Source organism: Bombyx mori, chromosome 12, assembly GCF_030269925.1.
Source record: "Bombyx mori chromosome 12, ASM3026992v2".
Lineage (NCBI taxonomy): Eukaryota > Metazoa > Arthropoda > Insecta > Lepidoptera > Bombycidae > Bombyx > Bombyx mori.
In genome coordinates, this window is record NC_085118.1 from 1,529,475 (window position 1) to 1,555,125 (window position 25,651).

At 43.2% G+C, this 25,651-nt stretch overlaps 1 protein-coding gene across 4 annotated transcripts in view; it reads right to left on the bottom strand.

Moving 5' to 3' along the window:
• Window positions 1–25,651, bottom strand: part of LOC101737362 (dynein axonemal heavy chain 2) — an 82,862-nt gene that overhangs the window by 4,207 nt on the left and 53,004 nt on the right. For 3 of the 4 annotated variants that reach the window (XM_038014469.2, XM_038014468.2, XM_062671336.1), the window contains 26 exons: window positions 24,827–24,979; window positions 23,989–24,128; window positions 23,445–23,586; window positions 22,219–22,400; window positions 21,446–21,569; window positions 20,494–20,697; window positions 18,886–18,990; window positions 18,078–18,304; window positions 16,408–16,637; window positions 15,228–15,382; window positions 14,264–14,363; window positions 13,465–13,589; window positions 12,561–12,783; window positions 11,799–11,974; window positions 10,950–11,120; window positions 9,591–9,790; window positions 8,225–8,388; window positions 6,903–7,049; window positions 6,036–6,181; window positions 5,288–5,448; window positions 4,391–4,592; window positions 3,937–4,122; window positions 2,868–3,052; window positions 2,216–2,357; window positions 847–1,095; window positions 135–237 (listed from right to left, as the gene is read on the bottom strand). In XM_038014469.2, the coding sequence (XP_037870397.1) occupies window positions 135–237; window positions 847–1,095; window positions 2,216–2,357; window positions 2,868–3,052; window positions 3,937–4,122; window positions 4,391–4,592; window positions 5,288–5,448; window positions 6,036–6,181; window positions 6,903–7,049; window positions 8,225–8,388; window positions 9,591–9,790; window positions 10,950–11,120; window positions 11,799–11,974; window positions 12,561–12,783; window positions 13,465–13,589; window positions 14,264–14,363; window positions 15,228–15,382; window positions 16,408–16,637; window positions 18,078–18,304; window positions 18,886–18,990; window positions 20,494–20,697; window positions 21,446–21,569; window positions 22,219–22,400; window positions 23,445–23,586; window positions 23,989–24,128; window positions 24,827–24,979 (4,342 nt within the window). The remainder of the gene's footprint in view (window positions 1–134; window positions 238–846; window positions 1,096–2,215; window positions 2,358–2,867; window positions 3,053–3,936; window positions 4,123–4,390; window positions 4,593–5,287; window positions 5,449–6,035; window positions 6,182–6,902; window positions 7,050–8,224; window positions 8,389–9,590; window positions 9,791–10,949; window positions 11,121–11,798; window positions 11,975–12,560; window positions 12,784–13,464; window positions 13,590–14,263; window positions 14,364–15,227; window positions 15,383–16,407; window positions 16,638–18,077; window positions 18,305–18,885; window positions 18,991–20,493; window positions 20,698–21,445; window positions 21,570–22,218; window positions 22,401–23,444; window positions 23,587–23,988; window positions 24,129–24,826; window positions 24,980–25,651) is intronic. The other variant, XM_038014470.2, reaches the window with a different exon arrangement.

The following is a 25,651-nucleotide window of genomic DNA, read 5'->3' on the forward strand; positions in this document are numbered from 1 at the left end:
GTACAACTACTGCTGCCACGAATACTCTGCCAAGAGTATCCGACTAGGAAGAAGACTACTCTGCTTTACTCTAACAGGCGTACCATTCATACAGTTACTATAAATAAATCAAATAAATCGTTCGTAGAACAGACCTTTCTGCCAAAAAATCGGCACCCTCCCCTCGAAGATGCAAGTGTTCATGTCCTCCAGCACTTCGGACATCACGACCAGACCCTCGATGGCGCGTCGGAGCTCCTACGAGAAAATTCGAGTAACTGGCACCCACCCCTCCCGTCGCGTCGCAGCGCTCTCATAACGCAACACAAACGAATGACATAACCAGTGAACCATAACTATGAAACTAATACAATAAATTAAACCTTCACCCGGAATAAGTAAACACGCAGGATGGTGGAGCCTACTCAAACAGGTTTACGAAGCGTCTTAACATCGGTAAAACAGCTCTCATGGATCGTTTGGAATCTCCGGATCTGCGGAGGGACTCTGAGGAATGGTTTGAGATGATACCAACATCTCGTTTTTACCATCGCACCGCCCGCCACCGGAGTAGAGTTCATCCATACTACCTGGAGCCACTGTGGTCATCCATAGTACGTTTCCAGAGATCATTTTTGCCACGTACCATCCGGTTTTGGAATGAGCTCCCCTCCACGGTGTTTCCCGAGCGCTATGACATGTTCTTCTTCAAACGAGGCTTGTGGAGAATACTTAACGATAGGCAGCGGCTTGGCTCTGCCCTTGGCATTGCTATGGTAACCATTCAACACCAGGTGGGCCGTATGCTCGTCTGCCTACAAGGGCAATAACAAAAAAAGCTGCGATTCAACGGATATAGCGGCTCACCTTGAGCCCGCCCACAATGCCGGTCAGCAGGGTATTGTAGTAGCCAATCTCCTGTAGCAGGGAGACGCACATGGGCATCACAATCTCCGGCCCCATCATTCTCTCCGTGGTCTCCACGTCAATCTTGTTCGGGAGCTTTGAGAGCATCTCCGCCGCCAGCTCGTTCACCTTCTGGTCGTCCCCGCTGCCCCCCCCGCCTCCCCCGGTGGAAGCCAGAGCGAACAGCGTGGAGCACATTATCAACGCATCCTAAAATAAGTTTAATGCGTGTTGGCGCCGTTGCGATCCAACAAGATGCAAGGCTTATCCGAATAAAAGCGGATTTATAACTGGTTTATTAAATTGGATTAAAGTTTGTACCGTTTTGCGGGACCGACAATGATTATACGTTTTTTTTGTTGCTGCACGTTGGTTCATTTTGAAAGTCCACGCCTCTCCCCCGCTTCCGCCGCGGTGAGGGAAATACGGTTGCTATGTTTCGAACAATGCGCTTTTATCAGCTTCGCATGTACATACGCATGTAATGTACTTTTCCATGTGATTGTCACTCAATTCAAAACGTCAGATTACATTGACAATTTAGTATACCTATCAAACACCTATCGCAATACAGTAACATAAGGTTATCCCATCCTTTTGAGCACGACTTTCAGGATTAATGTTTCTTATAAGCGAAGAAATTGTAGTATCCGATGCAAAGTATATTTGAGATGTCTACTAAGATGACGTAGCTAAATCTTCGAGACAAGTATACGCTTACGGGCAGGATCAACAAGTGACCTTCATAAGATTTACAATTAAATAGTCCAATACAGAAAAATCAACAATTCATTACCAGATTGTAGTTAAATGAACTGCCTATATAAAAAATTGTCTAATTCTATAAAAAAATTTATCTTTCTTATAGAATTTTTCTCTGAATTAGTATTGCGGATTTGAACTCTGACGTCATTATTCCATAGTCAGCTCTCTGTCTAACACGAAATTAAATTTATAGCGCATATCTATACTAATATTATAAAGCTAAAGAGTTTGATTGTTTGAACGCGCTAATCTCAGGAACAGCCGTGCGATTCTGTAAGCGTTGTTTAACAAACTCGCACTGAAAAATTATTTCTGTGTTAGATAGCTCATTTATCGAGAAAGGCTATAGGCTATATAACGGTTGGCTCTCTATAACGTTTTTTATGCTAACCAAATTAGTTCTAAAACAAAGCATTATTTGTGATGGTGTTTTTATAAAGATGATATTCTACGTAAGGTCGGTCGGAATTTAGCGTTATGCCAAACTATTCCACGCGGACGAAGTCGCGGGCAAAAGCTAGTAATTGGTAAGTTCCCCAGAACCCAGAAGCACCGTCTGGCTGACCTGCGCCAGGGTGGCCACGTCGGCGGAGGCGTGCTGCCCGACGGACTCCGCGCGCTCGTACCCAGGCAGCAGCTCCAGGAAGTCGCGGTACGACTCCAGGCTGCCGTCGCGCGGGATGTGGTACGACGGCATCGACGACAGTCTGATTAATAGTAGCTGGTTAAAATCCGTTGTAAGATTTGAAAATTCTCGTTTGGTTAATACAATGTTGATCTTCCGAAACTCTTCGTCAGAGTCCTTGAGCACTGATGGTCGAGCATTGAAGTCGTCCTGACCTAAAGGATAAGACGTCCGGTGCTTGTGTGTATCGACGCACCGGTGTTCGAACCCCGCAGGCGGGTACCAATTATTCTAATGAAATACGTACTTAACAAATGTTCATGATTGACTTCCACGGTGAAGGAATAGCATCGTGCAATAAAAACCAAACCCGCAAAGTCATAATTTTGCATAATTACTGGTCCGCACGGGTAGGTACCACCACCCCACCAATAGGTGAATTCCGGTAACCGCTTAACACCAGGTGGGCCGTGAGCTCGTCCACTAATCTAGGCAATAAAAAAAAAGCTGAGAGCCCATTCGGAATGTATCGTCGCGCTACACGTTTATCGCAACAAAGAGCCATCCATTAAACACGCAAACCAAGCATCACCTATAAAACGGTGTATCGAGAGCTTCCTCGCAAAAGAACTGATTGATGTAAGCGATCAGCACGCGCTTGTCCCAATCGTCCGTGATGTGTCCTCCGTAGTTGATGATCGCGAACAGATAACGTAAAGCATCCCACGGAACCTCATCGTATTCCTCCAAGTAGTTAGACAGCAAATTATCTGATACCTGCAAATTTACGGTACCTTCAAGGTGTTGTTAAAGAGAGATGGGGCTGAGGAATTGTGGGTAGGCCTCCCTCGAAGGGACCTGCTGAATGTCGCGGGATTCCGTTAGATACATGTAGTGCAGGACAGATTGTTGTAACTAACATTGATAGAATCTTATGTCTAGCAGTGGACCTTTATGGGCTGATTATGATTATAATGAAGAATCAACTTTATTTTCAGATGTCATCTACTTTTGATCGTCTTAGCTATTTGTCCCACTTTTAGCACGCAGTTAAAAGGCAAGATTCCATTGTTTATCCTAGGATCGAGCCCAATAGATACCATTAAAAAAATAAAAGTCCAAGTTGGGCTGGGAAATGAAAATAAACGGACAGACGAATCATTTTTAAACTATTTACTACTAGTGCCACCGTGACACGATTGACTAACACATATATCAAGCAATAAGAGCCAGGTGTGCTTTTGGCAGCGCTAAAGCTCCCCAAAGTCTTGAACGACACTCGTTTGCTAAGTAGGTAACAAAACCTCATTATTTATGGCTCAAAAAGAAAACAATTGCATTAATGTCATAGTGGATTTACCTATATTCTTAAGATCTTAAGAGATCATCAGACTAGATCGGAATTATTTTATCGGAAATGATTAGATATCTTTCGAACTGAAAACACGCGGAGAGTCATATTACAGTAATTGGTTAAAACTCGCCACCAGTATCTATAGTGATGTCAAGGAGCAAGCGTAAGACAGAGTCCAGTGGAGACAGCTTGTGAGGGCCCTAAAGTCGAGTAGGGCACCCTAAGACCACAACAAACCAGTATCTATAGCCTATCAAGGTTCGAACGAATTGAATTATTAGTGGCTTGTCAATATCGAGAGACTCACGTCAAAGTCGGCATCGTTGAAGCTGTAGACGGCGTTGTATCCGAGCTGCCGGAACCGCTTCCTGGCGATGAGCGTGCAGTGGAAGAACGAGACGCAGAACAGGAGCCGTCGATACTTCGGCGTCGCTTCGTCGAAGCGATCCTCGTTCATGTTCGCGTATATACGAACCAGATTCCCTTTGAGGCCCTGGTCGTCGATGAGTTGGTTAAGGAGCCTTCATACTAAAAGTATTTTTCAAAATACCGGTAACCGAATGAAACGGAACTTAGATATCACATAGTCAATGCTGACGTTGACCCTGAGTAACAAGATCTAGTCAGCCTCAATAGTCCCCGAATGCCTGACGCTTCAGCCTGCTTACGAAGTACCTACCCCAGCCGCAGTTAAATACAAAAAAGATAGGTCATGTTCCACACAAATCTAAGTTCCGAAGTAGTCGGTAATAGTATGGGACCTGGGGCGGCTCCGTCGTCATCTTGATGCTCCGCTGCAGCACGGCGAGCGGGAAGCGCGCGTCGGGCAGCGACGACAGCCACAGGCGGAAGCGGGCGTGCACGCGCGACGCGTCCAGCCGCAGCCCCGCCAGCCACGCGCACGCCAGGTGGCAGTTCGCCAGGTACACCCACCCGCCCTCGCGCATGCCGCGGCTCAGCAGCCTGCCCCCACACAACCCACGTTACAGTCGTACCTACGTAAAACTGGTCTATAGTCGTATTTTTAATTAGACGAATCCAACTGACAGTAGCTAATGTCACTTTGTAAAATAATGTTGCTATATTTAAAGTAATAGTGATGCGTTCAGTTCTCGTTCAATCAGATGAATGAACAATGAGTGTGAATAGTTAATCATTTCAAACTATAAAAGAATATTATTTCTATTTTACAATAAAATTATATTAAGTACTCTAATATAAGTTACTAGTAGTATGTAACTACAATCAGTTTTTATTATTTTCCTCACCTACCTAGTTTCAACTACATGATGTATTGAAAATAGGACAGTCTTACAAGTTTCATCGCAATGTTTTCCTTAATGTTTATAACACTCGGTCTTCAGTATAGGTAGATATTATAGGAACATAATCATCGAAAACTCGTTGGTATGTACAAAACACGATTAAAATTCGAACCCCGTACCCGATATCAGAAGTTCGGCACACTAACTATTCACTAGACAATCGAGGCAATTTCATATCATTCACTTTGTCACAACACTATTTTTATTTCATCAAAAATTGACAACACAGTAAACGTCAGTTGACTTCGTCTAATAAAATACTCTAGGAAGCTAAGGAAGTTAGGCACTAGGAAGCTACCCATACGGTTATACACCGTGGACGGAGCCCCGTACCTGACGGCGGCCGGCGCCTGTCCCTGCCCGAGACTGAGGGACTGGAACTTGTCCGCCATCTTGACGTCGCGCGCCAGCTGGATGAGCGAGGCCGTGGGGTCCACTCCCGGGGACAGCACGAACAGCAGCGACGTCTTCCACGTGGACTCCTCCCAGGCTTGCTATCAAGAAAAAAAATTGTGCGCGTGCAACTTGACGCACGTGAAAGAAGTGAAACTTCTTTTGCGGTGTGTAGTATTGTGGTTTTCTTTCTTTCTCTATTTTTCATCCTTAAATAAAATTTCTCTTGTAATAGGGAATGCTGTGTATAAGAAAAACGAACTAACTCGCTTTTTCTTTCCCCTCTTTCCCCGGTCGAGTGACTCGCGAGACGCGGTGTTTATTTTCTCACTCTAGCTCTTCCTAAATTATATATTTTCTCTCTAGCCGTAACAACGAATCTATTACGAGTTAAATTTTCTCTCAGCGTGCCTAAAGAAGTTTCACTTCAAAAACTGTCCGGACGCAATTCAAAAGCCGCGATCAAATTTAGTATTTTTGAAAATCTTTCTTTAGTTTTTGTTAACGATGAACCTCTCTACTAGCAACTTGCAAAGGTGCAGTACCGATTTTTGCCTATACGTGTTCGGCAGACTGACGGCTCTATGTAATGTGGTTGTATGGGATAGATCAGCGTGTTTCAAATATCCTCTGCTGTATGATGGCTACCGCTGCAACTATCACCTTGTGAACCGGGGCGAGGACGTACCTTGATGTCGAGCACGGGGGGCTCCACGTAGCGGGCGCCCAGCACGCTGACGATGAAGGCGGTGACGCAGGCGGACACGCGGTCCGCGCGCAGGCAGCGGATGAACAGGATCTTCTGGAAGTCGTTGCAGATGTCGTTCCATTCGCCTGTCGACACATGACTTCTTTATTAGCACTGAATGTATGATGACTTCACCGCTCATATGTGGTTATTTAGTTATCTCTCTCAAGGTGGGTGGTGCATGTACGTTGTAGATGTCTATGGGCTCCAGTAACCACTTAACACCGGGTAGGCTGTGAGCTCGTCCACCAACCTAAGCATTAAAAAAAAACCTGTGGCACTCGGAAACTGCCGCGGTAAAGCTATTGCTTAGCATTTTTTGTCAATTTATGCAATTATAATTAGACAATGATAATTTAATATTAAAACAATAATAAAATCACAGCCTGGTGTTAAGTGGTTACTAGAGCCCATAGACAACTACAACGTAAGTGCCGCCACCCACCTTGAGATATGAGTTCTAAGGTCTCAGTATAGTTACAACGGCTGCCCCACCCTTCGAAGTGAAACGCATTACTGCTTCACGGCAGAAATAGGCAGGGTGGTGGTACCTATCCGCGCGGACTTACAAGAGGTCCTACCACCAGGGATTACGCAAATTATAATTTTTGCGGGTTTGATTTATAATACACGATGTTATTCCTTCACCGTTGAAGTCAATCGTGAACATTTGTCAAGTACGTATTTCATTAGGAAAATTGGTACCCGCCTCCGGGATTCGAACACCGGTGCATCGCTATATACGAATGCACCGGACGTCTTATCCTTTAGGCCACGACGACTTCATTAGTTATCATGAACACAAACCTATGAGCGGCTGCGACTCCGGCTCCGGGTGGAGGTACCAGTCCCTCCAGTCCTTGCTGAAGGTCTCGAAGGCGTCGACCACCCCGTGGAAGCCCGGCAGCTTGTCCAGCTCCGTCACGTTGTCCCAGCACTCGTCCGGCATCCAGTCTGATTCATTACAATATTCCTTATTCACATTACGAATTTTTTTAACTCTAAGTCAGCCCACACTATTAGATACTATCGCGTTGTCTATTTCTAGATATTACAATACTTTTGAGATTACGACCTCATATAGCACATATGAGCTGCTGATTGAACCATATACCAAAGTGTCAGTCGTGAGCCAGTTCACAGTTCAGCAACAGGTTATTAGTTAGGATTAATGGATTCAAAAAAACAAATACGGTGCCGTGCGAAAAATATTATACATCAAAACCGTCGGCTAATTTCGGCTTAGCAGAACGTTATCTAGCGCTTACAGGATGGTGGGTCTAATAATTACTGGCGAAAGGGTAGTGGATCGAATAATTATCAGTAAGAGAAAACTAAGTAGGTCGAATAGTAAGAGGATAATTTAACAATTAACGGTAAGAGGAAACTAGATCTATTAATTATTAGTAACAGGATACTAGATCTAATACTACTTAGTAAGTGTATACTGGACCTAATTATTACTAGTAACCGGATACAAGGTCTAATAATTACTTACTACTATTATATAGATACTTAGATACTGTTATAGATCTAACTAACTGTACCCGTCGCGTCGCTGGGCATTTAAAATTAACATTATTTCTCATCATTAACGCCCCGGCAACTGGTGTAGGGAGTCCAACATCATCATTATCCTGCCCTTTTCCCAGTCACCTGGGGTCGGCGCAACATGTTTTCTCCTTCCATACTCTTCTATCATATACCATTTCTTCGCTCACTCCCCTCCTACCCATATCGTCTTTCACACAATCCATCCATTTCTTCTTAGGTCTACCTCTTCCTCTAAATCCTTCCACATTCATAGTTAACACTCTCTTAACAACCTCATTTTCATTTCGTCTCATCACATGTCCATACCATCCCAAACGTGCACTCCTCAGCTTCTCTGTCACAGGTGCCACTTTCAGACTTTTTTTTTTCAGAGCAACATGAGTAGGGAGTCCAACACTCATATAAATATTAGCCTATACATTAAGTACATATATTTTCTACATGGATACCAAGTTTCAAGTCAATCGGATTCATGGTTCAGTAGTTATAACGGAACATCCGTAACAACCACTGTACATTTATATATTAGTATAGATAATTACTGGTAATATGTAATAGATTAAATGATTAGTAACTGGTAGGATTCTCGGGTTGTTCGGATCTGTCCAGGACGACGCCGCCCTTCAGCAGGAACAGGTACTCGTGCGCGCTCATCTTGTTCATTTGGAACAGGATCCGGGACACGATGTGGAACGAGAGCAGCAGCTTGTGTCGCTCGAACAGCGCGCGGCACGTGTTCCTGGGTCGGACACACGCACGTGCATATCGGTGTACTTACTGCCTTACAGCTGCGGCGAGCGTTTGGCCCAATACGACCTCTGAGGCAGCTTCATTCAGATTAACGTGGATATCAATCAATATTTCGGAAGAGCTTGTAGCTTGAAACATAAACATAAACATCAAGTGTTTGAGCGAGCCAGTGATGGTAACCACCACCCTGCCTATTTCTGCCGTGAAGCAGTAATGCTTTTCGGTTTGAAGGGTGGTGTAACGGTTGTAACTATACTGAGACCTTAGAACTGCTATCTCAAGGCGGGTGGCGCATTTACGTCGTAGATATCTATGGGCTCCAGTAACCACTTAACACCAGGTGGGCTGTAAGCTCGTCTACCCACCTAAGCAAAAAAAACACTAACTGTAGATGTTAAGAGTAGGAACGTTGTTGTTAATGTCGACAGAGTTAAACCAGCATTCATTGAATTAGATACTTTACAAAATAAATTTCAACCTGTACTTGATAACAAAACTAGTGTCACAACAGTTGCCTTCATCACCATGCTGTAAAACCATATACCACTCGATCAGGCAGGCAGGTTAGATTCAGGACATAAGTAATTTAAATTGTTTTGCTACTGATTTGTTTGTTTCCGTGGGGGGGTGGTGTGGCGAAACCTTTGGTACCGTCACGCGCATGCGCGGCTAAAAAATCCAGGAGGCCGTGATCCCCGCCATAATAAAAAACGGATTGTACATTTTTACATACAATAAACATATTATTATTTTATTTAGAGCCGCTTTTATTTAAGCGTCTTAAATGGTGCGTTATTCCTGACAACGTGTTGGCAAAATTGTATGATGATCGGTGCAGAATTCTATTCGCAATATATAAATTATTCGGTTTAAGTCGGGAAAGCGAAACAAACAAAGTGATCAAGGTTTTTATTTATGCAGACGAGGGTACGGCTCATCTGATGGTGAGTGGTTACCAACGCTCATAGACGTCAGTAAGGCCAGGGAGGGAGCCAAGTCGCTGCCTACCGTTCAATACCCTCCCCAGGCCTCGTTTAAAGAAGGACATGTCATAACGCTCGAGAAACACCGATTTATGTATTTATAGCATTGGTATGAGTCTCGTGTGGAATCATTGACACTGTAAATATCCCTATTTTTATATTTTTATGTAAATGATACCCTGCATACGTAGAAGAAGACAATACTAACTTATAAACAGAGTACGTGTGATATTCATTCAAATTATTAATCCTGTCTTCCAGTTCGCCTCCTTTGGGGCTTTTGTCTATGGAGTAAGTGAACAAGTCTATGTACGCTTCCAGAGAGAACTGGTACATCGGGTCGATACGCGACAAGTCGTTCAGAGCGAAGAAGAGCACGGAGGCCCGCACCGCGACTGGCACGTATCCCTGCGCACAAACACGAATATGTTATGCCTTTATTTGTATACTAAAACACTAGCCGTATTCGCCCGCTTCGCTGGGCATTTAAAATTAACCTTATTATTTACGGTCATTATTATTTGGGAGTTCAACACACACATAAATATTAGCCTATCCATTAAGTACATGTGTTTTCTACATGGATACCAAGATTCAAGTCAATCGGATGCATGGTTCAGTAGTTATAACGGAACATCCGTAAAAATCACTGTAGATTTATATATTAGTATAGATGACCGCCTCCAATGCTCTATCGAACGCTGCAGAATTAAGCGCGAGATGTATTCGTTGAGCTTTAATTCGCAACATCATATTTTCGTCTAAAAGATTTATAGGTGCTAGACATCCCAAACGCTTTTGAATGCCACATACGCCTAATCTGACCGTGAGTAATAATTGTTGCTCATGGATTTCAACAATGCCTCCCTTAAAGTCTTTGAAGACAGATCAACGTTTCACCTGACCGTTAACGATCATTGTCGCTCATGAACTTCAATAGTCCCAATGATACAGCCACGTACTGAAAATGCATTGTGAATAAGCGCAGTAGTTCTACTCAATATGATTGAAATACGTCCTGATAGCGGAAGATGTGATAGTAAATGAGAATGAGACAAATTGAAACTAGAAATAGAAAAAGATTCAATTCAATACAAATATTGGAAAACACAATCCTTATTTATGTATACAGGTTTCACGTTTGAGGTAATATTTTAGATCAATCAAGATGAATGTTTGCCATTATTCCTGCTTTAAACTCCAATATCATCACCGAATATATCCAATATCATAACTAGTGAAACACAACGAACTGACTTTTTACTGGTGGTAGAACCTCTTGTGAGTCCGCGCGGGTAGGTACCACCACCCTGCCTATTTCTGCCGTAAAGCAGTAATGCGTTTCGATTTGAAGGGTGGGGCAGCCGCTGTAACTATACTTGAGACCTTAGAGCTTATATTTCAAGGTGGGTGGCGCATTTACGTCGTAGATGTCTATGGGCTCCAGTAACCACCTAACACCAGATGGGCTGTGAGCTCGTCCACACATCTAAGCAATAAAAAATAAATAAAAAAAAACTGATCTGCGTATGAACGGTCTGTGGCCACGACTAAAGCTACACCCCACCTGTCTTGCAGCATCAATCTCCTTCTCGGTGACCTGAGACGTGATCAGCGCCTCCTTGACTTCCTCAGACGTTCGCTGTGAGATCTGGAGCGTGACGAACAGCTCTTCGTTCTCCAGCAGCGGCACTTGGGACTCGTACATGATCCGCAGCAGATCGTTCTCGAGGTCCACCTTGCGTACCCAGCCAGTTATATTGAGTGTATTTGAAGGCCACAATGACTGATAACGACCGAGACATGCTTTCGGTCCAGGGTCGCCGTGAATAATGCGCTCCAACCCCAAGAGTAGGATTTTGTTAGAGACCGCACAAGGGCGCTATTTATGTTATTATTTCTGGGTTATAAACCTATAATAAGTCATGGACCATAGCCCATATTTGTTCGTGACTTTGGCCACCTTGGTGTTAGAAGTTGGCAAAAATAATGACATTCAGCAGAGGACGTAATGAGATCGGTTTGAAGGACGGGACAAGCGCTGTACTATAAAAACTGAGCCCTAGAACTGTCTCAAGATCAATGGTGGCAGTTTCGTTGATAATGTCTATAGGGCTTGGTAGCCACTTAGCACTACGTGAGTCGTAACTACACGACTAAGCCAATACTATAATTTTTTTTATTGCATTAATGGGTGGGCGAGCTCATGGCTCACCTGATGTTAAGTGGTTGGATGTTAAGTTCTAAGGTCTCAGTATAGTAACAACGGCTGCCGCCCCGCCCTTCAAATCGAAACGCATTACTGCTTCACGTCAGAAATGGGCAGGGCGGTGCTACCTACCCGTGCAGACTCACAAGACGTCCTACCACCAGCAATTACGCAAATTAAATTATCTTAATTTTTTAACGAGCTCACCAAGACTTTTTTATTGTTGGCTATGGTCATAACCAAACTATCCTTCATCTGTTCGAGCTGCGGCCGCTCCTTCCTGACGACTATGCCGAGCAACTGCGCCGTCAGACCTTCTTCTTTGACAGCAAAGTTCACCATTGTGGTCTTCGTCAGGGTCTCGGGTGTATAAACGGGATTACCTTGCGATCAAACGAGACCACGTACAGGCCATACTATGTTACATTACAGTAGACGAGCGTATTGTTTGAAACATGTACTAACTAATACATTGTGAAATTGTGAATTTGGTAAGCAGCGGCTGGGCTCTGCCCCTGGCATTGCTGAAGTCCATGGGCGACGGTAACCACTCACCATCAAGTGGACCGTATGCTCGTCTGCCTACAAGGGCAATAAAAAAAAGACCGCTAATCTCTTAAGTATACAGATCATCGAGTCATACCAGATTATGAAGCATTTACTTTAATAGATTTTACCTCAAACTTCTCGCCACAGTGTTCTGCAATGCGACGATTACCACTTAACATTATTAGGTACATCAGTAGGTTATACTAATAAACACAAAAGTAATTAAACAAAGTGAGAGCTAGTCTCAACATCATTAGCGAAATCAGGACATAGTCCTCCCTAAAGGTTGGCCATAATGATCGATTCTGCGCTGACCGACTTCAGAATAATCCAGGGAACTTTAGCAGATCGGCGGTCTTATGTCTACGTCAAATACATCTTAAGTAATGATATGATGACAGCTTCATTAGTAATACTTACCGAGCTTAGTGGTCAAATACATTTTGAACTTGGTATTATAAGGTATCATTTTCTCATTAAACTTTATGACCAGATCATTCCCGATTTTCACGATGGCCTTGTCCAAGATCGGGGCTATGGAAGGATCTAGAATCTCGCCAACGTTTTGAATGATTACCGGCTTCCCTTCCATTAGACATGACTCCATAACTTTCAAATAGTTAGGCTGCCCGAAGTCGACTACCTGGTGAAAGGAATAAAATTTTCCAGTTAAAAATGCGGAGTCTTCTTTTTTTCTTTTTTAATGTGATCGCCGATAGCCTCCAGGTGCTATTCCAGCTTCTTCGAGCTGGTAGAAGAGTTCACGGAACTCAGCTTGAGAGAAGTTGGTAACACTGGCCCCAGGAAGGGCAGTGCTTCGCTGAATCTACCACCGGATCCAAATCGCGTTACCTTGTGGGCATATGACTACAATACGTCTAATAAAAAAATTATAAAACCGGCCTAGTACCAGTATTACTCCAATTTCTCTTAATGTTAGAGGAAGATCTACAGTTTTTAGAATATGTTTGTTTAGGCTAGGGGCTCTTCGTATTGGGCTTATAAGTAGGTATAAGATACAGGACCGTGACCGCTTTTGTAACCTCACTTTATTAACCTTATAAAATCTCTCATAAATTTTTATTTTGGTCGCTCGTCACAACACTGATGGTATGGTGTGTTTAAGGCACGCATTAAAAAACAATTCATACCCTATGATTGTCGGCATATAACGAGATTAACTTTGCGACATTGGTCGTGATGGTAAATACATAATAAAATAAGTTTAAATAAGAAATTTGCGGGAAAAGTCATTTATGTGAATTGTGATAGCGCGCAATGTAACACAATTAATAACTTGACTAAGGGCAGGCGCGTTGCTAACCTGTATGCCATTAGGTTCTTCAAGTTTGGATATCCAAATGAGGGCCTGACCTTGAGGGTCGACGGCGAGGGGCCACCGCGTGGCTCTCACCACTATTATACCGTTTTCTGCGCTAAAATTGTCATCTGTACAACAGAGTTTCAAGACATTATATTTGGAATTGAAATTGGAACATTGGTGGTAGGACGTCTTGTGAGTCCGCGCGGGTAGGTACCACCACCCTGCCTATTTCTGCCGTGAAGCAATAATTCGTTTCGGTTCGAAGGGTGGGGTTGCCGTTGTAACTATACTGAGACTTTAGATCTTATTCTCAAGGTGGGTGGCGGCATTTACGTTGTAGATGTCCAGATACCAGGTGGGCGCTGTGAGCTCGTTCACCCACCTAAGCAATAAAAAAAATATAGAAATTACAAGGCTAGTTTTTTTTTTGTCAATTAACAAAAAACGATGTAAATTCAAGATTTCAATGCCATTATGAATCGTGCGAGAGAGATAGGGAGATTTATGTAAAACGTAATTAATTTTAATACTTATTGTCACATAATATGCAACTATGAAAGCATACAAGACATCCTACAAATATCCCTAATACTCCCTTGTATTTTTTTTATTGCCCTTGTAGGTAGACGAACATACGGCTCACCTGATGGTGAGTGGTTACCGTCGCCCATGGACTTCAGCAATGCCAGGGGCAGAGCCAAGCCGCTGCCTACCGCATTTGAATAAAAGGTCATCCATAACTTTGCAAAGCTACTTTGAAAAGTATCAATAATAAAGATATCGTGGCGTATAAACGTACCCGGCAAACCCATATAGTTCCAATCCCTGAGAATCGCGTCGTCGAGTAAAAAGTTCTTCATGCTCAACTCCATAGTGACCGGAACTTCTTCGTTGAATACCTAACCAATCACCCAAAGATACATCTGTATTTCATGGAATTCATTCATTCATTCTTATGGAAATGTATTTGGCGTGCAAATGACTGGCTCACGGTACCTCTATGTACTTAGTGCTAGTTTTTTAACGTTCTCGATAGCGTAAAAGTTAACTCAAACATTTATGGAGTTGGATCGTTTGCCAACGTTTGCCGCTAGGGGGCGCTGTTCCAACTGCATACAAATTTGAGTATCTTTTACACTGTCTAGAATACGTTCTAGACAGTGTAAAAGATACTCAAATTCTTATGAGAAAGCTCGCACTAAGCACACTGAGGTCAAAGATGGAGTCGCGCCACGGGCGTCGTATAAAATAGTAACATTACCAAATATAACGATGTTGTTTTATAGATCGAAACGCCAGACTAAATAAATATATACAAACTAGACAAAACAATATACATAAACTTGTTAATTTATAAATACGATTATAAAGCCCGTAATGTAAAGCATACAAAAATCGAGGGTCAATAACTGCACTCAAATTACTTGATCATTTATTTCTGTTACGTAAGAAGCACTTTCACAAAAATGCTTTATTTGTTTGAATAAGTATTTAATCCAATGGCTGTTCTATACATGCCCAAGCAGAAACTGGTCTTACTGGTAGTAGGACGTCTTGTGAGTCCGCACGGGTAGGTACCACCACCCTGCCTATTTCTGCCGTGAAGCAGTAATGCGTTTCGGTTTGAAGGGTGGGGTAGCCGTTGTAACTATACTGAGACCTTAGAACTCATACCTCAAGGTGGGTGGCGGCATTTACGTATCACTTAACACCTGGTGGTCCACCCATCTGTGTAATAAAAAATAATAAAAAAAGAAACTGACCTCTTTGAACCAATGATCGAGCAAGTCCTCCCTATATACAGAAACAAAAGGTCCAAGGTACGCCACGAAGCCCGTAGCCAGCAGACAGTCTCCGGGCAGCCTCGTGAACTCCTCGTCGAGTCTTTCCACAGTCAATGCCCACCGTTCCTTTTCACCTGTAGCCAAGATACGACTCACTTCAAACCTGTGATTCCTATCTAAATCTGAATATTGAGGTGAGGTGTACTGATGCAAGATAAAAACAACACAAAAAAAACGTGTGGCACTCGGGAAGTAAAGCTATTGCATAGCATCAACTTATGCAATTATAATTAGACAATGATAATTTAATATTAAAACAATAATAAAACAAGACCACGCTATATTAAACATTAATAAAAGCAAAACCTTAACTGTCTTCTTCACACTCATAAGCTAGACCGCGCGCGAAAGAGATGGGCAGACTTTTCATGATGCGCATGCAGTGCGACGTCACACCGCGCGCTTATTCACAAACACTACACAAGCGCAACGTGTGAATGTGTTGAACGCGAGCTACATGGTAGGCGGACTGAGGGGTGTAAGGTTTTTTCGTTACGGAATTTCATGATTCGGTCGCCGCGCTCAAGGCCCGCGATAAAAGCTATGCAATAGCTTAAAACTGAATGATTAATGTCCCTGTTGCGTTGTGGTGAATGAGAGTGGACTGTATTATTAGTTTGATATTTTTATTGGTTCATAAGTGACAAATTAAAGAATTGAAAATTAATGAATATAAGTAATATGAAATAGATGTGTCGCCCTTGGCGGCTGGAAATGAAAAGGGAAAAGTGTCATAGCGGACGTCGCTCGTTGACACTTTTGACGTTCCGAATTCAAACAGTCCCCCACCCAAAAACTGCCACAATTTTTTTTTTTTTTTTTTTATTTATTGCTTAGATCGATAATGGACGAACTCACAGCCCCCCTGATGTTAAGTGGTTACTGGAGCCCATGGACATCTAAAACGTAAATGCGCCACCCACCTTGAGATATAAGTTCTAAGATCTCAGTATAGTTACAACGGCTGCCCCGCCCTTCAAACCGAAACGCATTACTGCTTCACGGTAGAAATAGGCAGGGCGGTGGTGCCTACCCGCGCGGACTCACAAGAGGTCCTACCATCAGTTAAATTTTAAGTCAATAGATTTTAAGCGCCCACCTGAAAGCCCAGTGATCAGAGCTTCAGCCCTTTCCAGCTTCAGCTGCAGCAGCTTCGATTTCCTCTCCAGCTCGTCTTTCTGGGCGACTTTCTCGTCGTACTCCTTCTGAAGACGCGCTATCATCTCGCTCAGCTCGCGTAGCTTCGCCCGGGCTTCGGCCAGGATCTGTTGCTTCATACGAAGCGACTCTAGCGCCTCTTCCAAACGTTCCTTTTTCGGTTTTACTATCCTGCGAGAGTAAACATGAATCCATTTTTGTCTCTTATATAATAAACTAGCTGTACCCGTCCGCTTCACTGGGCATTTAAAATTAACGTTATTATTCCTCACCCCCACAAAGATTCTCATCATTAACGGCCCTGCAACTGGTGTAGAGAGTCCAACACTCATATAAATATTAGCCTATCCATTAAGTACATGTATTTTTTACATGGATACCAAGTTTCAAATCAATCGGATGCACGGTTCAGTAGTTATAATGGAACATCCGTAAAAACCACTGTAGATTTATATATTAGTATAGATATAGATTCATACTTTAACTGGGCGGGAAGCGAAAAAGAATCAAGGAAGATTTGATATATAAGGACATAATATGAGGCAGTCAACACAAAAGTGGCCTATCCTATATTTTTTCATATTCGTGGTTCTACTATATTGTAACATATTTAAAACATAATAAATTTTGATGCAAAACCGGCCTATCCCCAGTTTCGCCCATACAGATGGATTTGTCAACATTATTTTTGCGCGTTTTGTTTTTGCCTATGAGGCAGTGTAAATGTAATAGGTAAAAGTAAATTCAGACCTCATTGTCTCCGTGCTTACTATAGTAAGCACAGGTAAGCTTAGGCCACTTTTGCGCTGACGGCCTCATATGTCGTTAATAAATTTAATTGCATGAAATCAAATGGGTTGTAATGTTTCAGAAAGGAAGTTATATCGCTCAATGTTAAACCGCCGCTACTGTAATAGTATAGAGGTTGCTTTGCGGCAATAATAGGCAGGATGGTGGTTCCTACCCGTGCGGGCTCACAAGATGCTCTACCACCAGAACTTATGAAAATTACATTTTAGACACTTGAAGTTATTCATTAGAGAAATTTATACCCGCTTCTGGTTGTTTGAATACCGATATTGTCGCATAGTTCCTTACTAGTATACCGAATGTATTATTCTTTAGGCTGCGACGATTTCAAAGTGTGGGGTACTTAATAACTTAGTTACCCGGTTTCGAACACCGACTACACACGTTTTAGTAGCAAATTACAATATTAAAGATCTGTGGAAGAGATCACATTACATTGAGGACTGTTGACTATTTTTCATTGTTAATTGTGTTTCAGTGTGCAATATACCCTCTCTCTCTCTAAATCGTTTTTATTTTTTGAAGATAGGTCACTATTATATCATAATTTTTTTTTTGTCCTACCTACGCTGATAGCCTTGAAAGGCTATATCAGCTTCTCCTTGACGTGTAGGTGAGCTCTCGGGGCTCAAACCGGAGTATTACCAACATTGGCCCTAGCAAGAGCAGTGCTTCGCAGAATCTACCACCGTATCGGAAACGCGACCCACTGAGAAGATCCGGCGAGAAACTAAGTGGGCTTAATAGCTATTGGAGAATAAAAGTAAAAAATAAAATGTAATGTAAATGATTGTAACGCACTTGTAAACCTTGCCGTACTTCTCGATGGCCCTGACCCAGAGACAGAGCGACTTGGCCGCCAGGGACACGGTACCGACAATCTCGGGGTCGAAGTCCGGCTTGGCCGTGTAAGTGCCGATCTTCTTCAGCGTCTTATCGGAAATGTTGTCCTTGTCGAACTCCCGGAGCCGGTCGAGGAAGTACTGGTCGCCGAGCTGGCGCTTCGCTTCGGCCCAGGTCGGCTCTTTCTGTGTAAAGCGACCGCATTACGATCATTACAAATATGTACTAGTATTGACCCATCGCTCGAAATTTGACCCTAATTACTGAAACCTCAAGATTCATATTCGTTTATTACATTTTGATTTGAAGATGGTAGTCAGTCGATGTGCCTATGTCTATTTAATAAATAAGTATATGATTAAATGATGCCCCAAAGTACAATTATTTTACCGATACCAACTCCGCCCGGGATTCGACTAAGGACCCCATCACACAGTAGCCAAGGTTTCTGGCTGCTCAACTAAGGAGAAAAATTTGTACACCCACTTCCACAAAAAATATTTTTAACACATGTATATATGGAATATTACAGAATCAATAAACAATAAAATACTTAACTGCGTTTTCTGTTATATAATAAGAAAACAACATGTAAAGCCTTTAATCTCTTTTAAAAGTAATATTTTAAATAGTATTACTCTACTATATTTAATAGTAAATTGAACACTCTTTTCACTGAATGACAGACACTACATATTTTTATTGGTAACGTTAATACGTTAGTGGCGAGTTGTACACGTATATAAGCTTTTGATAAAAAGCTCACCTGCAGTAGTATGAGCACAGCTTCGAGGACCATCTCGACTTTTTGAGGAGGCTTGGCGTAGGACTTCACTTCGGTTATGTCTTTCTTGTTCAACGCGTCCAGGGCCTGTTCAGGACACGTCTTGTTACTGTGCTGTCTCGGGACCGCTGTGCCGTGCCTTACTATATATAGACTGATACGCAAGAGACTGGCACCTACCCTCCCCACTTAACAATATTATACTTCCTATCACCAGGTAATTAGACGGTGTGATTCCTTCGTTGTGGAAGTCATCTTTAAATTAATATGTGAAGCAAAAACTTTGTACCCCTATTTACGAAAATTGCGCAAACGGAGGAGTATGAAATTTCTCACACGTATAGAGAATAATATAGAGAGGGAGTGCAGAATACTAATTTTTATTTTTATTATGCATTAATAATACATTAAATAAAATAAATAAAATACACACACAACCATATATTTGACACACACACACGCATGCATGCAACTTTTCTTATTGCTTATAGTGTGTGGTCAAATTGAGAATATAGTTTGTCTTTATTAATATTTGTCTAAAGTGTAGTCTTGCCGAAATTTGTGATTATGGAAGTTTAATAGTCATTGACAATATAATCATAATAGTGTACAAAGTTATAATTTCAATTAATTATAGTGGTAGTAAGTAATTTCGACTTTTTTACGGGTGGACGAACACACACAAGGTGGGCACGTCTCAGTCTAAGGTCTCAGTATAGTTACAACGGCTGCCCCACCCTTCAAACCGAAACGCATTACTGCTTCACGGCAGAAATAGGCAGGGCGGTGGTACCTACCCGCGCGAACTCACAAGACGTCCTAACATCAGTAAGCCGTAAACCAGTAAAGTAAATACTGTATGTACACACACGCAAAGGACTGGCACCTACCCTCCCCACTTAACAATACTTCCTATCACCAGGTAATTAGACGATGTAATTCCTTCATCATGCAAGTCATTCTCGTAACCGTGTGTTAAGTACGTAATCTATACTAATATATAAATCTACAGTGGTTTTAACGGATGTTTCGTTATAACTACTGAACCATGCATCCGATTGACTTGAAACTTGGTATCCATATAGAAAATACATGTGCTTAATGGATAGTCTAATATTTATATGAGTGTTGGACTCCCTACATCAGTTGCGTTAATGATGAGAATCTTTGTGGGGGTGAGAAATAATAACGTTAATTTTAAATGCCCAGCGAAGCGGACGGGTACAGCTAGTCCTGCAATAAAGATGCTGCGGGACTCGAGCCCCTGTTCCGGGGAGCAGTAGTATTTTTTTTTTATGATTAAGAGTTTACTGGTGGCCCTGAGGCCTTTCCAGTTTCGCAAGGACGGGTGGGCGAGCAAGGGTTCAGCCAGAAGGGGCGGGATTTGCTGACAGCTACCCGAGCGCCTCCAAGGGAGACCTAACAACTCAAGAGTAGCTGCTTCGCGAATGAAGCTACTACCGGATCGGAATCGATTCCGTCATGATAATCGCCTCGTCGTGATAATCGCCTTATCGGGCCACCAGTAATCTTTCAATAATAAAAAAAGGAATCTATTCATGAGCAGCAGTACAGGAGAGTGCGGCTGACCTTGACGGCCTCCTCGAGCGCGGGCATGGCGCTGGCGAGGTCCCGCATGGCGGCGTCGGCCAGCTTCTTGCACTGCACCTCCTCCTCCTGCGTCTTCTTGCTGCGCGCCGCCACGCTGCGCTGCTGCTCGTCCGCGTTCCGTTGCTGCGCGTTGATCACGCCCATGTACTCGATACACTGATCCGTGTACTCGGCCACTTGAACCTACAACGTTATTTGCTGCTGCTAATCTAACCCGGCCTGCACTGCTGGCCGATGCTTCATTAGACCAAGCTAAGCCAATCTGAAGGTCTCATCGAAATCGGCCCAATCATTTCGGAGACTGTAAAGGACATGCATACACCGACTCAACAGACTAACGCAAGCCTATAAGTAAAAGTCATAAAATATTGGATCTTTTCACCAATTTTGTTTGCGGTCGGTTTTTTGCGAGATAAATATTGTCGATCACACGAAGACGTTACGGTACAATAACGGTTCGTTTCCATTCGTTTTTTACCACGAACATTGACAAATGTTAAAAACATCTGAAACTGCAACGAACACGAGAGTAAGCTCTTAAAAATGACAGAAAGAAGATTCATTGGGACTGGTATATCCTTTTCGTATTGCTTAGATGTGTGGACGAGCTCACATCCCACCTGGTGTCAAGTAGTTACCGAAGCCCATAGACATACATCTACAAGGTAAATGCCGCCATCCACCTTGAGATATAAGTTCTAAGGTCTCAGTACAGTTACAGCGGCTGACCCACCCTTCAAGCCGAAACGCATTACTGCTTCACGACAGAAATAGGCAGGGCGGTGGTATCTACCCGTGCGGACTCACAAGAGGTCCTACCACCGGTAAATGTAGAGAACGTGTATGTGAGCTTCTAAAAACATCGTTAGCGCGATTCAGGTTGTATGTATGGTTTCCCCTGCTGCAACAGCTGGTGCTGCAGCCCGCCCACCTGAGCGACCGCCAATTCTTCAGACATCTGCCCGACGAGTTTGGTCGTCTCCTCGACTTTACCGAGACCGTTTCTCAGCTTGTTCGCCTGTAGCGCTACTTCGAAGCGTTTCGCTTTTAACATTCTGAAAAGAAAGTATTTTATTGATTTTTAAATTTTTCGTTGCCCTTGTATACATACGGCCCACCTGATGGTGAGTGGTTATCGTCACCTATGGACATCAGCAATGCCAGGGGCAGAGCCAAGCTGCTGCCTAACCTTAACTACTCTTTTTTCTCTCTCTGTTTTTCCCTACATTTTCAATGGTAGCTTAAGAGGCTATTCCAGCTACGCAACGGGTAGGTAAGCTTACCGGCTCAACCTGAAAGAATTTGATAACACTAGCCCTAGCATGAGCAGTGCTTCGCAGAATCTACCACCGAATCGGAAAAAATACCCACTGAGAAGATTCGGCGAGAGATTCAGTGGGCTGTGTCTGTGGGTTAATTTACTCGCCGAGCCCTTTGTCGCACGCGACGGGTTCGACGAGAATGATGACCAGGTAAACTTCGACCTCATGTCTCAAGACGGTGACCATCACGTTGGGATGTCTATGAGGTTCGCTAACCACTTGACACACGCTTGACACCTGGAGGTCCGTAAGTTTGTTGACTTATTGACGCAGTAAATAACATTAAAAAACGATGCCTCCTAAACCAAGGTGTCCGCGGAAGGTCAAGTCGTGACGAAGCTACCAGTCCCATTGGATTCCCGTTAAACAATCAAGGACTCACTCTTTGTATCCGGTCACCAGCTCCAGATAGTTGGTGGGGGTGACGTAGTTGGTCCTCCTCATCTCGTTCCACATCTTCACCGAGTACTTCCCGACCGACGAGTGGACCAGAGACATGATGGACGCCACCGAAGCACGCAGGGAGTCCTCCCTACTCTCGATCACAGACTCCTTCCTACGCACCTGGAGAGCGAACGCTCACAATATACACGAGTGGATGAAGGTGATTTTTAAGCTATTGCATAGCTTGTGTAGTGCGCTGGCGTAGTGTTTGTGAATAAGCGCGCGGTGTGACGTCGCACTGCATGCGCATCATGAAAAGTCTGCCCATCTCTCTCTCACGCGGTCTAGCTTATGAGTGTGAAGGGGACAGTTAATGTTTTGCTTTTGTTAATGTTTATAAATAGGTAGACAGCGGCTTGGCTCTGCCCCTGGCATTGCTGAAGTGCATGGGCGACGGTAACCACTCACCATCAGGTGGGCTCGTTTGCCTACAAGGACAATAAAAAAAAATAAAAAAATATAGCGTGTTCTTGTTTTTATTATTGTTTTAATATTAAATTATTATTGTCTAATTGTAATTGCATAAGTTGATAAAAAATGCTTTGCAATAGCTTTACCGCGGCAGTCCCCGAGTGCCACACGTCTTTTTTTATTACTTAGATGGGTGGACGAGCTCCCAGCTCACCTGGTGTTAAGTGGTTACTAGAGCCCATAGACATTTACAACGCAAATGCACCACCCACTTTGAGATATAAGTTCTAAAATCTCAAGTATAGTTACAACGGCTGCCCCACCCTTAAACCGAAACGCATTACTGCTTCACGGCAGAAATAGGCGGGGCGGTGGTACCTACCCGCGCGGACTCACAAGAAGTCATATCACCAGTGAGCACGATCCTCGGCTTCTCTCATCCAGCTCTCGCCAAACAATTTATCCGACAACCGTTGTTCATTATTTATTTATTTATTTATGTATTTATTACACTTCATGTAAAATTTACATTAGTGGACTTAATGCCTAAGGCATTCTCTACCAAAGGTAGTGCAGAGTGAGTAGTGGTAGGTGCAATGAAATATATATTAAGTTACAAATACATACACAAAAAAAGTATATACATACATAAATACACAATCGCATATACGTACATACATACATACAGGACATAGATACATACATACATACATACACACATACATACATACATTACCAAACAAAAGCACAAACCCGTTGTCCGGTAATGGAGGCGAGCAGCTCGACCCCGTCCAAGAACTTGTAGGCCACCTCGAGCAGCGCCTCCCGCGGCCACTCCAAGAACCAGTTCGTGGTGGTCGCGTTGATCAGCGCCGGGTACTGCCGGATGCGATTCCTGAACATTCGGAGACAATTAGGTACCATAAGGGAGTAAGGTGATAAAAAAGGCTGGTCACGACCCTCAGCAGTGAGGAACATGACGCAAGGAGGAGAGGTTTCATATGACGTCTGTGTTCACCACAGGCACCGCCGTTGTTCACAAGAAAATCTATTACGCCAATGAGGGTCCTGCACATTGTACTGCTGGTTAAGCATATTGTGAGCTCGAATTTGTAGATAACATCATCCTGCCTGTGTCTGTCTGTGCTACTTAAATGCCAAAACACTCTCATCGCTCGGTACTGACATACCGGGCGCCTTATCCTTTAGGCCACGTCGACTTCGATAAACTCTAAATTTAAAGACGGTATGTATCGACTATAGACGGGCCAAAGCCTGTAACGGTAGGAACAAAGACCTGAAGTCATCCCCGATGGGGCTGAAGCAGAGCACGATGTGCATGTTGGCGCGAACCCTGTCCACCAGGAACAAGTACACGGCCTCCGCGGTCTGCATCAAATTCGCTGCCTTCATGGGCTTCTCTAAGGCCTGTTTGATCTGAAGACAAATTTTGCAATAACTCGATGTGGTGATTGATCCTGTTGACTTGACCACATACGGTTAGACACCACTACTCATCCTACTTCTGTCGCGCAGCAATCAGGCGGTTCGGTGTGAAAGTTGCGAAAGCTACTAACCACAAAATACAATTGACTGATACGTCGATCTGAAGTCCATGGGCTTCGGTAAGCACTTTACGTTTAATGGGGTTTGAGCAGTAATGCGTTTCGGTTTGAAGGCTGGGGTAGCCGTTGTAACTATACTGAGACCTTAGAACTTGTATCTCAAGATGGGTGGCGCATTTACGTTGTAGATGTCCATGGGCTCCAGTAACCACTTAACATCAGGTGGGCTGTGAGCTCGTCCACCTATCTAGGCAATAAATAAATAAAACTCCTTCTTTCATTTAAACAATCAAAAAAGTTCAAGTTCAAGTCATGATGTCTAAGTCTGCTGACGCTGTTTCTAGAGTTTTTTTGTCAAATGCGACTACTTGCTTATCCTTTTAAATAAAACTTGATAAACTCTTGCTGTTGGGACTTCAGAATGGGGTCTTAGAATCATAAGTCTTACCATACGCGTACGACAAGTGGCTTGTCACGAGTGGCCATAGACCATAAATCGTGTCCGAAATTCGTTGCTATCTATAATATTTTTAAGGCACTTATATTCTGGCAGTCAGGTCTGGTACTAACATCCTCAAACTCGTCCGGCTTGTACAGGTTGGTGACCTCTCCACTGCTGAGCAGGTTGTTGATTATCTCTGTAAAAGTCTCCTCCACGATTTGAGTGTCGCAGAATATAAACGTCGTCTTCTTGGAGTCCACTCCGCAACTGGTGTACAGGACCTGAGGACATTCATCTGGTTTATTGGAAACCTACGCCGCAATAATGTGCACCAAGAGCACCAAGAACCCTAAGAGCACTAAGAGCACCAAGAGCACCAAGAGCACTACGAGCACTACGAGCACTACGAGGACCAAGAGCACTACGAGCACTAAGAGCACCAAAAGTACTACGAGCACCAAGAGCACCAAGAGCACTACGAGCACCAAGAGCCGGCCTCAAATGATCCTAGCACCCTGACTGCTCCTGCTAGATAATCAGAAAACTTCATATCCTAGGTTGAACAGCATTTGTATCTCGAACAGCGCCCCTAGCGGCAAACGTAGGCAAACGTTCCAACTGCATACAAATTTCAGTTAACTTTTCGCTATCGAGAACGTTAAAAAAACTCGCACTAGGAATACTGTTATCTAAGAACTACGATACTCACTTAAAATATCATGACATGTAACCTCAACTGTCGATAAACAAGCCTCTAAGACATTATAAAATGCACTAACATAATTGATATCATGCAATTAATTATGCATCAATGCATGCATCAATTAATCTCATTTCACCAGACAAAATCCTCAGTTAAAACATAATTTAAAACAGAGTCAAGTTTTTATTATTTCTTTTTATTGCTTAGATGGATGCTAAGGTCTCAGTATAGTTACAACGGCTGCCCCACC